Genomic DNA, 13,277 nt, shown 5'->3' on the forward strand with positions numbered 1-13,277 from the left:
TGCCTCTATGCCCTAGCTGGTTTTGCCCCCCCCCCCCCCCCCCCCCCATATCAGATGATCCATCGTCGCCCAAGACGAGCGGAGAGCACAGGAGATCGATACCAGGTACCCCCTGCACGGACACACAGCACCTCCACCCCGACTGAAATCCAGAGCCAGTTTCTTGCAGACAGTCCCACCTCTCCAGACAACCAAAGAGACAGCAAGGACCAACATCTGGAAAGATGAATGGAACCAGCTCAACACACGAGCCCACGACTGGATGGAGAGAGGAATCACTCCGACTGAATGCCTCGCCAGCGGGCACGACCTCCCATGGCCAACCTGGAAGACCCTCAACAGATTACGAGTGGAGCAGGGGAGGTGCAAAGCACTTATGGAAGCATGGAACTACCAGGCAGAAGACACATGCAGCTGTGGAGCAGTACAGACAATGTCCCACCTACTGGAGTGTGACGACGCCCCCCAGTGCAGCCCCCAGGACCTGGCTGAACCGACCTGACCAGCTGTGACCTGCGCCAGATACTGGCAGAATGACATCTGAGATTGCAACGGACTCGAAGAAGAAGAACATGAGGACCAAAGTTGTGCCAATGAAAGTCAAATAAGCCATTATGAAACTGAGAAACAAAAATAAAACTGTTAGAGACATCAGCCAAACCTTAGGCTTACCAAAATCAACTGTTTGGAATATCATTAAGAAGAAAGAGAGCTCTGGTGATCTTACTAATCACAAAGGGACTGGCAGGTCAAGGAAGATATCCACAGCTGATGACAGAAGAATTCTCTCAATAATAAAGAAAAATGCACAAACAGCTGTCCGACATATCAGAAACACTCTTCAGGTGTGGATTTGTCAATGACCACTGTCTGCAGAAGACTTCATGAACAGAAATACAGATGCTACACTGCAAGATGCAGATCACTGGTTAGCTGCAAAAATGCGATGGCCAGGTTACAGTTTGTCAAGAACTACTTAAAAGAGCAACCACAGTTCTGGAAGAAGGTCTTGTGGACAGATGAGATGAAGATTAATTTATATCAGAGGGATGGCAAGAGCAAAGTATGGAGGAGAGAAGGAACTGCCCAGATCCAAAGCATACCACCTCATCTGTGAAACACGGTGGTGGGGGTGTTATGGCCTGGGCATGTATTGCTGCTGAAGGTATTGGCTCACTTATTTTCATTGATGTTACAACTGCTGATGGTAGTAGCATAATGAATTTGGAAGTGTATAGACACATCCTATCTGCTCGTTCAAACAAATGCTTCAAAACTCATTGGCCGGCAGTTCATTCTACAGCAAGACAATGATCCCAAACATACTGCTAAAGCAACAAAGGAGTTTTTCAAAGCTTAAAAAATGGTAAATTCTTGAGTGGCCAAGTCAATCACCCGATCTGAACCCAATTGAGCATGCCTTTTATATGCTGAAGAGAAAACTCTAGGGGACGAGCCCCCAAAACAATTATAAGGTAAAGATGGCTGCAATACAGGCCTGGCAGAGCATCACCAGAGAAGACACCCATCAACTGGTGATGCCCATGTATCGCAGACTTCAAGCAGTCATTGCATGCAAAGGATATGCAACAAAATACTAAACATGACTGCTTTCATTTACATTACATTGCTGCAGTGCCGGATTTAGATGAAGAGCTAGCTGTTCCACTTGTGAGGCCCCCAGCGACCGGACAGCCATGGCGGCCAAATCTCCCACAATTCAAAGCGAGGGAGAAAGTGCCCAGCGCCGACCAGTTGCCGTTGCAGTGCGCATGCGCAGGGCGGCCGATGATGTGCTGGCCGTGGTTGTGCGCATGTGCAAGGCGGCCTGCCGTGCCGGCAGATGAGGAGCGAGCGGAGCCTGGTGGCCTGGACACGGATAGTGGGGGGAGATGGAGAGAGAGAGAGATAGAGAGTGGGGCCGCCCAGAGTTGAACGGTAGGTGTTCTGCCTTGGCCGGAGGCCCCCCTAGACCTCGAGGCCCTAAGCTTAAGCTTGTCTAGCTTATAGGTAAATCCGGCCCTGCATTGCTGTGTCCTAAACATTACGGTGCCCTGAAATGGGGGCACTATGTATAAACACTGCTGTAATGTCTGCATGGTGAAACCAAAATGTATAAAAATGGCCTTTATTAAAATCTGACAATGTGCAATTTAACCACATGTGATTTTTTTTTTCTATTACAAATCTCAAATTGTGGAGTACAGAGGCAAATAAACAAATTATGGGGTTTTGTCCCAAACATTATGGAGGGCACTGTATTTGGGATTGTTGATTGGGCAACACGGGTGTTACAGACTTGGATTGAGAATACCATGAATGGAGACATAAGTGTACATTTCAGTAGGTCATTTTCCCATGTTGCTATTTTACTGTAGCAAGGTGCAATATAACCCCTGGAACTAAGAATGACAAAATAAGTGATATTTGCATTATCCAACTTAATGTACTTGGTCTGCCAGGCCGCCACTAGTATCTGCCAGTCCAGGTGAAGGTCCGTGTTGTGTTTAACGTACCAGTGTCTGGGTAGTTCTACACAGCCGTAGATCCATTTAATGCTCACACCATTGCTCAGATTATGATTCTCTGCACCCAAGGACGTAATTAAAAAAAAAAAATTTGCGGAAGCTCCTGTAACCCTGCATTTCTGTTCCTAGAGAAGTATTGTGGAGTTTCACACAAATGGGTTTGTCCATCTTTGTATGCTTATTTACAGATACTGCACAATAATAAATCACACGAAATGTGGATGCATGCTGAACTTTCCTTACATACAATTGAAATGCGTGCTTCAAGTCGCCTGTCTGAGTTGTTTCCTCCAAATGTATTAATAATGCTGTGCATCAGCTTTGATCTGTTCTGACCGGTTATAAAAGTCCTTCCAAAACCTGGCAGCAATTGTTCGCAATGAACCTTTTCTCACAATAAGCTGACTTGGAGCCATATTATGTAATGGTATTTGGAGGCAGCAGACTTGAAACTTCTGATTTATGGAACAATAGCAGCAGAAAGGTAATTTCCAATAAAATGTGTCATTGCTTCTCTTTGAACATCTTTTTTTCCAGAATTTAATGCCAGTCCATCCATAATGTGTTCATGCCTGCATTTTCACAGATTATTATCCCAAAAGTGAAATTAAATACTATGAACACCAAGCTCTTTACTAATAAATCAAAATATTCAGAACTATCCAGTGTGCCAAAAAACACAGTGTTGGAGTAAAGGTCAGGCAGCATCTCTGGAAGACGTGGATAGGTGACATTTAGGGATGGGACCCAAAATATCATCTATCAATGTCCCCCAGAGATGTTGCTCCAACACTTTATTTGCTTTTTGTAAATTAGCATCTACATTTTGTTGTATCTGCAGGTATGCCAAATTTTGCATTTATTTGTACATGAAAATGAATTACACATTTAGTTATGTTTTCCTTCGTATTAAAATGTAAGAACTGTTTGGTGATGTCTTTTTTTTTTTAAATCCTGTGGGAGATGCAATGTGGATGAATTTGTGGAATGAATCTTTCAACAATTTTTCAGTGTTAACCAGTAATGAAAACTTAATTTAATTTGTTCTCATCCTCAGGTATATTATCCTAATGACTCTCCAGGATCGGAATGAAAAGCTTTTCTATAGAGTGCTGACCTCCAACATTGAAAGATTTATGCCGATTATTTACACCCCCACAGTGGGCCTGGCATGTCAACAGTACGGCCTTGCATTTAGAAGACCGAGGTGAGTTGACACTTTTGTGAAACAAATTTTATGAAATGAAATGAAATGGAATGAAATACGTTTATTGTCATTGCACAACAACTGTACAACGAAATTCCATTGCATCTCCTTCGGTGTGTACATAGAAGACACAGGATAAAAGATTTAAAAAGAACAAAACACAACAGCCATTGACTCGCATATACACAAGATCAGTAAAGAAAATAATAAATAGGTATTAAAATATTTTAAACAATATTGCACATTATCTTGCACCCCGAATTATATTGTGCTTCCCCCAGTGTTCTCTGTTAGAGTTAAGTTCTTTTATCGCACATGGGTAGAAACTATTTTTTAGTCTACTGGTGCGAGCTTTCAGAGACCTGTATCGCCTCCCAGAGGGTAGCAGAGTGAAAAGGTGGTTGGCAGGGTGTGATGTGTCCTGCTTGATGTTTGTGGCCCGGCGCAAGCATCAGGCCCTGTAAATGTCATCCAGGGAGGGCAGTTGAGCGTTTGTGATGCTCTGTGCTTTTAATAACTCTCTGCAGCGCCCTCCTCTCAGCCACAGTGCAGCTAGCAAACCACACCAGGATGCCATAGGTGAAGATACTTTCCATGGCGCACCGGTAGAAGGACAGCAGCAGCGGCTGTGAAACGTTTGCTCTCCGCAGACACCTCAGGAAATACAGCCGCTGCTGTGACTTCTTCACGAGAGTGACGGTGTTCATTGTCCATTTGAGGTCCTGGGAGATGTATGTTCCCAGGAACTTAAAGTCAGTGACTCTCTCCACCATGTCTCCTTTGATGTAGAGAGGAGCAGGTTCCTCTCTCCTCCTCCTGAAGTCAATAACTAGTTCTTTTGTTTTGGTTGGGTTGAGTACCAGGTTATTTTTAGTGCACCAGACAGTCAGTTTTTGGACTTCATCTCTGTAGGCAGACTCGTCGTTGTTATTTATCAGCCCCACCACAGTCGTGTCATCTGCAAACTTGATGACCCGGTTTGTGCTGTGTATTGGTGTGCAGTCATGGGTGTATATTGTGTATAAGAGAGGACTCGGCACACAACCTTGTGGCACTCCTGTGCTGAGCGTCAGGACTGGGGAGTGATTAGACTGTTAAGAAGTCCTTGATCCATCTGCATGTGTTGGCATTAACACCCAGGTCAGACAGTTTGTCCACCATTCTGCTGGGGATGATGGCATTGAATGCAGAACTAAAATCTACAAACAACATCCTCACATATGAGCCAGGGCGCTCCAGCTGAGACAGTGCAGAATGTAGAGCTATGTTGATGGCATCCCCCAAATTTCTGTAATTTTCACAGTGCTTGGCGTATGCAGCAAATTTGTGACCAATTATATTCAATTTACAAAGTTTTTCATGTCTATCATCACTCAAAAACGATGTCAATATTAAAATGTTTGCACTTTATTATTTATTCTTGTTGCCTAAAATTCCCCCATTACTTTTGTGCCTCAGTAGACTGTGGGACCTGGGCTAAATATTATTCCTCGTGTTGAGCTTGAAAAGAGATTGTGGAACCAAAAACCTGTCTGACTGTGGAAGCCACTGCAATCTCGCTGCTGGCCTTTCTCTGATCTGATGAGCTGTCCATTCTCAACCACAGTTTACACTATCTAAGCAACTGTTTACTCCAACAGACTTCCATCCAAGATAAACATCCCAGTTCACATTAGATTTGAACCTGTTACACTGTATAACCCATTGAGTCATCAATTGGAAAATTTAATGTTCTAAAATTTCACTCAAACCCTCTGGTTTCAGATGAATTGTAAATACAATATCTTATTCTGATTGGCAGTAAATATTAAATTAAAACCTTTATTTCATACCTCTTTTTTTTTTTTTTCTTCCTCTCATTAAATTATTTTCCTCTTTTGCTTTTCTGTTATGTTCATGTTGAACTTGTGCATTATATTTTCAACCCTATTTTCTTTTCCTTCTCTTCCTTCAAATTTAATTGCCAAAGCTCATGCACCAATGTCCTAGAATTACCCATTTTAGCAAATCTTGGACCATTTTATCGACTGTTTCTTGTTTTTCTTTTATTCTTTAGAACAAGGACAGGCTTTTGTTTAGTTATTTACATTGGACAATTCCTCTCTCCACCCCCTACAATTGGCCTACATAATTCTGGCAGGGTTTATTTGAAAATCTTGTGTGCGCACACACTGAAGCATGAATTTGACTGTTTCAGTGATGGATTGAAGTGCAACAATGAGCCTTTGGTGCCTGCAAATGGTGCAAAGCACGAGTCATACAAGCAATTAGAGTTGGTGGGTTTATGTATATTGGGTACTCAATGACTGCTGAAGTGCCTGACATCAATAGTCACATTGACCTTTCCTAATGTATACTCGATATAAGTACAAAGAATGTTATGGCATATTTCCTCTTTTTAAAAGTGGGTTTCTGAACTATCATAATTTTTTGTTCTTGGTTCAATGAACTCTGAAAGCACCCAGCAAAGCTAATGGACCTCGAGCATCACAACCTCTAATTTTAGTTTTTGGTGCAAAATCTACCCATATTTGGCACAAGTTTAGGCTGGCATCCTCATACAGGACTGAAGAAGTGTTACACTATCAAAGGGATTCAGATGTGCCTTAACTGACAAAAAGCATTTGTTCCCTAGAATGGATGCAAGGGGTTGAAATCTCATTAATCTCACAGATTTGCTGCAATGCATGACAGTTAAGGGCCTGTCCCACTTGCGTGTCCTTGGCACGCAAATTACGCGACCTCGTGGTCGCGTTGAGGCGCACGGGCATCGTATGGCCGTGCGGGGCCGGTCCCACTGAGAAGCGTGGAGGGGTATGTAGCTGTGCGCGACATCGCATGGGACTCCTAAATTTTTGTAGCGATCAAAATCTTCGGGCGCCAACGGCCTGTCGCGGAACTGACGGCCAAAGTGGGACAGGCCCAAGACTCTGGCGCGATGCAACGTCTCACCTCCAACAGCAGCAGAAGCAGGCAAACGATCGCCGAACTCGGCCTGGGGTTCACGGCCGTTGCGGTTCAGATCCACCCCCACTCCTACTCCCAGAGCGGGGCCAAGAAAATTGAAGATGGACACAAAATGCAGGAGTAACTCAGCGGGACCAGCAGCATCTCTGGAGAGAAGCAATGGGTGACGTTTCGGGTCAAGACCCTTTTCAGACTGAAGAAGAGTCTCGACACGAAACATCACCCATTGCTTCTCTCCAGAGATGCTGCCGGTCGCGCTGAGTTACTCCAGCTTTGTGTCCATCTTCAAATGACGTCATGCTCTCCAGACGGCCATGCGTACGCATGAAATCGCGCGGGACCGTCGCTGCTCAACGCGACCACAAGGTCGCGTAATTTGCGTGCCAAGGACACGCAAGTGGGACAGGCCCTTTACTTGAACATTACACAGCTACTGCTGCAGTAATAGTCATTACAGATAATCAATTGGGTAACTCAACTTGCGCTGCATATTTATAAATGTTCTGATCTTTTGTTTAGTTATTTGTCTTAACTTCTAACTTTGACATTTTGTAATTCATCTTGGATGACAAAGGTTAACTTTGGTAGGAGGAATCAAGGCTGACAATTATAACAGAAGGATCTAGATATTTTGATTCCCAGATTAATTACACTTGAGAAATCAAATGGCAACAAGCAATGTTTAAAGCCTTGTTGCTGTTTCAGACTGTATGCAAGACTGTAAGAGAGAAATAAAACAACACCTGTACCATTAGCTCTGCATTCCATGTTGACTTTAAGATTATTCTGTACTTTAGAAGCAGAATTGCATGCATGTTATTCATGATAACATCTCCAAATCAGTCCGAAGAAGTGTCCTGACCCGAAACATCACCTATGTTCTCCAGGGAAGCTGTCTGACCTGCTGAGTTACTCCAGCATTTTGTGTCCTTTCTTTGTAAACCAGCATCTGCAGTTCCTTGTTTCTACATCTCAAGATATATTGTGGTAATTATTGAATAGAAGTTAAATTTTATAATATAACATTAACATTTTGGTATGGTTTATACAGATAATAAAGTATTGGCGTTTTTTTGGAATGATACTTGGTGATATTTACTTTTGTTCATAAATAAGGATTAACGAGTGAATACCATTTTACTAACAAAAGCAGAATTAGTTGTCATAGCTCAAGCCACTTCCATGTTAATCGGTTTTATCAACGAATGGGGGGAAAAAAGGTAGAAAGTTAGTTTTCCTTTCAAAATAAAATGTAATTTGTGACGAGGGGTAGCAGTGATCTGCTTTATAAGTGCTGCTTGTTTTAATATCAATTTTATTTTTTTATTATTTTAAAATATTAAATTAATTTAAGCTCCTTTTAGTTCTATTTTCATTGAAAACAAGTTGATAGTAGCCCACAGGGTTTAATCCAACATGCCCTTGACTTGTTTTATCTGGTTGCAGACTGACAAAGTTTCTTATTTCCTTCCAGAGGACTATTCATTACTATTCATGACAAGGGCCACATTGCCACCATGTTGAACTCTTGGCCTGAAGAAGATATAAAGGTAGGCTTATTTTTAGAATCAGCAGATCTATTTTGCTTGTGATCATGTGTGCCGGTTGAAGCCTGACAGATGGAAGGTCGGGGTGTAGACTTTCACCGTGTGTAGAGCTCAATGTTTTCATTGTGTATTCATTTTTTGGGCCACAAGTCTCATTGTCAAGGCCAGGAATTATTGTCCCTCCTCAATTGCTCTTGTCAAGGTGAACCACCTGTGTAGGAAGGAACTGCAGACTGTGGTTTAAACAGAAGATAGACACAAAATGCTTGAGTAACTCAGCAGGATAGGCAGCATCTCTGGAGAGAAGGAATGGGTGACGTTTCGGGTCGAGGCCCTTCTCCAGCCTGAAGAAGGGTCTTGACCTGAAACGTCACCCATTCCTTCTCTCCAGAGATGCTGCCTGAGTAACTCCAATATTTTGTGTCTAACTAAGGTGAACCACCTTTTTGACCTGCTACGGTCCTTTGGATATAGGTATTCCTACAATATTTTTTGGTTCAGGATTTAGAATCTCAAATAATGGAGGAACAGCAGACATTTCCAAGTCACTCGGTGTTACAGGTTGCAAAATGTCTTACCTGTTCTTTCCTGGAGTAATAGATATTTAAGTTTCTTCAGATGCTCCAAAGTTCAAAATGATGAGGCGATTTCCCTTGACTCCATTCAAGGCCCCAAGCAGTCGTTCCAGGTGCGGCAGAGGTTCACCTGCACCTCCTCCAACCTCATCTATTGCATCCGCTGCTCTAGATGTCAGCTGCTCTACATCGGTGAGACCATGCGTAGGCTTGGCGATCGCTTTGCCGAACACCTCCACTCGGTTCGCAATAACCAACCTGATCTCCCGGTGGCTCAGCACTTCTACTCCCCCTCCCATTCCAAATCTGCCCTTTCTGTCCTGGGCCTCCTCCATGGCCATAATGAGGACCACTGTAAATGGAAGGAGCAACACCTCATATTTCGCTTCGGCTGTTTGCACCCCAGCGGTATGAACATTGACTTTTCTAATTTCAGGTAGTCCCTACTTTCTCCTCCCCTTCTCAGCTCTCCCTCAGTCCACTGGCTCCACCCCTTCCTTTATTCTTCCCGCCCCCCCCCCCCCCCCTCTCGCATCAGTCTGAAGAAGAGTTTCGACCCGAAACGTTGCCTATTTCCTTTGTTCCATAGATGCTGCCTCCCCGCTGAGTTTCTCCAGCATTTTTGTCTACAAGCGATTTCAACAATTCCTTTGTTTTTTTAAATATTGTAAATAAGTGGCTGAATTGTTCAACATGCCATTCACTAGGTTCTTGGGATTGTAGCCATAACATGTGGCACTTCTCAAATCTCAGCATCCTTGCCAAACTTCCAACTGTGCGTGTGGAAGATCCCGTAACTAACCCTTGTGCATGGATGCGTCAGCCTGAAGGCAAGCTCCTCCATCCCTCATCCTCCTTCATAAAATACATTTTCTGCTTCATTATTCTCGTTATTCAAGCAAAAACCTCATCCTGCAAGGTCTGAGACAAGAAGAGTCTGAGACTTGACCATATTCATTTAATATTTGAGATGCTATCCTGGTTTTTAAACTAGTCCATATATTCCCCTTGGCAAACATGATATAATTGCTTTTAACTTAGCCCTGAAACTAGAAAAAAAGGCAAATTTTCTCCCATTGTTGATCAGGAATATATATTTTGTTTTCCCTTTGCAAAATTTAGACAATAAATCTTGTTTATTTTGGCCAGAAATGTAAACCCATTTGGGTTGTATTGTATCGGTTTGTTCAGGAAAGGTGATTAATGGTCTTTGAATTTGTTTATTGCAGCCATCACTATTGGGTAGCTAGCATCATTTTCCTGTTTTGTATAATAAGCAGATTTGTTTACGTTTTTGAAAGAAACTGAACATAACTTGGGTTTAAAAAGCAAAAAATTATTAGACACTGTTTTGCTTGCTGTGTGCCACATTAAAGATAATAGATTTTTTTTCACAAGAGAAAGCATAAAGTTGTAACCCAGTTTTCTTAACAGTTGTGTGTTATTGCTCGGTACTTTCCGGGTTCCTGGCCTGTGCAGTAATCAGTTTTTTGTTTTTTTTTAAAGCGTAAAAGAAATTCCGATTTCTATGAGACCCAAGGCCTAAAGTTGTAATGACATATTTTCACTGCTCGGTTGTTTCAAATGAAAGTTAAATATTCTGTGGTAAAATGCTGTGAAGTCTTTCAGTAATTTTGTGGACAATACAAAACAAATGAGGGAAAATATAGTAAGGAACTTGGAGAATGGGCAAATAGTTGGCAAATGAAGTGCAACACAGATAAATATAAATTAAAGCAGCACATTAATTATTTGCTTGTGCTCCAAAGGGTTTGAAAGAACAGGGATGTTACTTTTATTTAGAACTTTTGAGTGTAAGCGGTGTAGAGTAACAAAGGGCTCAAAATAAAGATATAACAGTAATTGAAGTTCTCTTGCAGGTTAGCAAGGATATTTTTAAAAAAATCAAAATAAAGTATAAAGGTTTACTTGGATGGGCTAATTGATAATTTGGGAAGTCGTGCTTAACCTGTGGGTTGGTCACCAAGAAATCAAGTAGGGAATTCTGGATTTATAAAAAAAAAAAAAGCACTTAAGGGGAGCCTGGACATCTAAAGAAGAGTCTGATTAGCAGTTGGATTTAGATGAAGATTTGGTAGAGGTGGGTGCTTGAATGGAGGAAAATGTCAGTGTAGGCTGGTTGAGTCTAATATCATGTTTGCGTCCCTTATCCTAAGTTATTCTTGGCTAATATCTTCAGAACATTCATCCTTTTATTGGTTGTGGAATCTTGTTGTCTACGCATTGGCTATCGCAGTTATTATTCTTCTAAAAGTCATTCTTTTGAGATTATTTTGATTGATTTTCTAATACAGGTGCACAACCTTTTATCCGAAAGCCTTGGGACCAGACACTTTTCGTAATTCAGAATTTGTCGGTCTTCGGAATGGAATTTTTTTAGCGTAGATTTTAATGTCTGGCTCAGTGGTAGAGTGCTCGGCTCATATCCGCAAGGTCGCGAGTTTGCGCCTTGATCCCGGCAGTAAACTCGGCCGCGAGTTTGAGTCTTCAACGTCTTTTCTTGCAGAATAAATGTTTGTATGAAATGCAGTGTAGGAGAGGTGTACTGACTGTGTGGGCAGAACTTTGGAAGTGATTGCCCACCAGTCTAAAAAGCCGCTGTGTCTCCCTGTCCCTGGGATAGCAGGGGGCGATCAAACAGCACAATACCTCCCTCCCCCTCCAACTCCAGAGGAATCCGCTCCCCGATGGGCCGCTACGGCGACAAGTGGCAGTATGCCCACAGCCCGAGCTGCGCCACCTCATCCGCCACCCCAAGAACAAGACGTACCTTGCACACCATCAGCTTCTGCCCCTACGTGTTCCTCTGGAGTTGGAGCGGGGCTGGGCTGGAGTTGCTGCTGGCTGTGCGTCTCTGGGATCTCCGTGCTTGCAGTGGGCCTGGGGGGTCGGTGTCCCGTTGCTCCTGACGTCTCCGGCCACCCCCCTGGACTGGAGCTGAGACTGGAAACTGTACCGCCCTTGCCCCCTCCCTCTGCAACTGCAAACAACCCCCCTCTCCTGCAAGGGCGGTACGGTTCCCGGAGGATGGCAGGTGGCCGGAGACGTCAGGACCAACAGGAACCCGCTCCCCGATGGCCCCTACGACGCCCCGAGCTGCGCCCCGTCATCCGCAACCCAGGTTCCTCTGTAGTTGGAGCGGGGCTGGGCTGGGCTGCTGTTGGCTGTGGGTCTCTGGGTTCTCCGTGCTTGCAGTGGGCCTGGGGGTCGGTGTCCCGATGAGGGGGCGCAGCTCGGGGAACGGCTTCTGGTGGTCCTGACGTCTCCGGCCTGTTTGCAGTTTTCCTCTGGAGTTGGAACGGGGCTGGGCTGCTACTGGCTGTGGGTCTCTGGGATCTCCGTGCTTGCAGTGGGCCTGGGGGTCGGTGTCCCGATGAGGGGGCGCAGCTCGGGGAACGGCTTCTGGTGGTCCTGACGTCTCCGGCCTGTTTGCAGTTTTCCTCTGGAGTTGGAACGGGGCTGGGCTGCTGCTGGCTGTGGGTCTCTGGGATCTCTGTTGTTGCGGTGGGCCTGGGGTCAGTGTCCCGTTGGTCCTGACGTCTCCGGTGACAGTGCAAAGCCCCCGCGCCGGTGCAATGGGCGGGGAGCTGGAGAGGGGAGGGAAGGGGTCACACACATGGCCGGGAAGCAGAGGGGTGTAGGTGGGGTGAAACTGAAGCGAGCGACAATCTGCTGCTGCCTGCCCCGCTGAGTTAAAAAGTTCCCACGCAAGACTCACGAAACACTGTGTATCGTGAGTCTACCGTGGGAACATTTTAACTCAGCGGGCAGGCAGCAGCATATTGTCAATTATTAACCCTCCCGCGCAATATACCCTCACCTTCTCTTTTATGAATGGGGATTTAGTTCCCCTTTCTTCGAGGACCGACCGGAGGTTCCGCTGTCACCTCTGCGGGCCGCCCTCGGTGAACGTTTTCAAGGACCTTTCTTCAAGGACCGAAAAAATGGCCGCTATTCGGAGGTTTTCGTTATTTGGATCTTCGGATAAAAGGTTGTGCACCTGTAGTGTCTGTATAAATAAAAATGGTGCCAAAGAGACATTTCACAAGAGCTAGGCAGGAAAATCTTGAATATACCCATTTTAAATTCCTAATGCTAAGAAAAATAGCACAAAATTGGTGCCGTAACTAATGGGTTTCTGGAATAAAACACATAGTGCAGCAGTAACCCAGTGGGTCAAGCAGCAGATTTTGGGTTGGGACCTTTCCTCAGACTGATTGTAGTGGGGGAAGAAAGCTGGAAAAGAGGTGGGGGCAGGACAAAGCCAGGCAAGTAATAGGTGGATACAGGTGAGGATATCGGTGCGCACTGGGTGGCGGGGGGGGGGGGGGGGGGGGGGGGGGAGGGGAGGGGGGGGGGGATGGGCACTGTAAAGAGCACAAACTCACACGGGTTGAAACACAAGCATCTTTATTGTTCAGGTCATCAACTA

The 13,277-nt window shown here is 44.5% G+C and overlaps 1 protein-coding gene across 1 annotated transcript in view; it reads left to right on the top strand.

Annotated features, from left to right (window-relative positions):
* Nucleotides 1-13,277, top strand: part of me3 (malic enzyme 3) — an 88,522-nt gene that overhangs the window by 41,196 nt on the left and 34,049 nt on the right. The window contains exons 4-5 of the mRNA XM_033022464.1: nt 3,586-3,735; nt 8,177-8,252. Of these exons, the coding sequence (XP_032878355.1) occupies nt 3,586-3,735; nt 8,177-8,252 (226 nt within the window). The remainder of the gene's footprint in view (nt 1-3,585; nt 3,736-8,176; nt 8,253-13,277) is intronic.

The sequence above is a fragment of the Amblyraja radiata genome, chromosome 6 (genome assembly GCF_010909765.2).
Source record: "Amblyraja radiata isolate CabotCenter1 chromosome 6, sAmbRad1.1.pri, whole genome shotgun sequence".
In the NCBI taxonomy this organism is placed as follows: Eukaryota; Metazoa; Chordata; class Chondrichthyes; order Rajiformes; family Rajidae; genus Amblyraja; species Amblyraja radiata.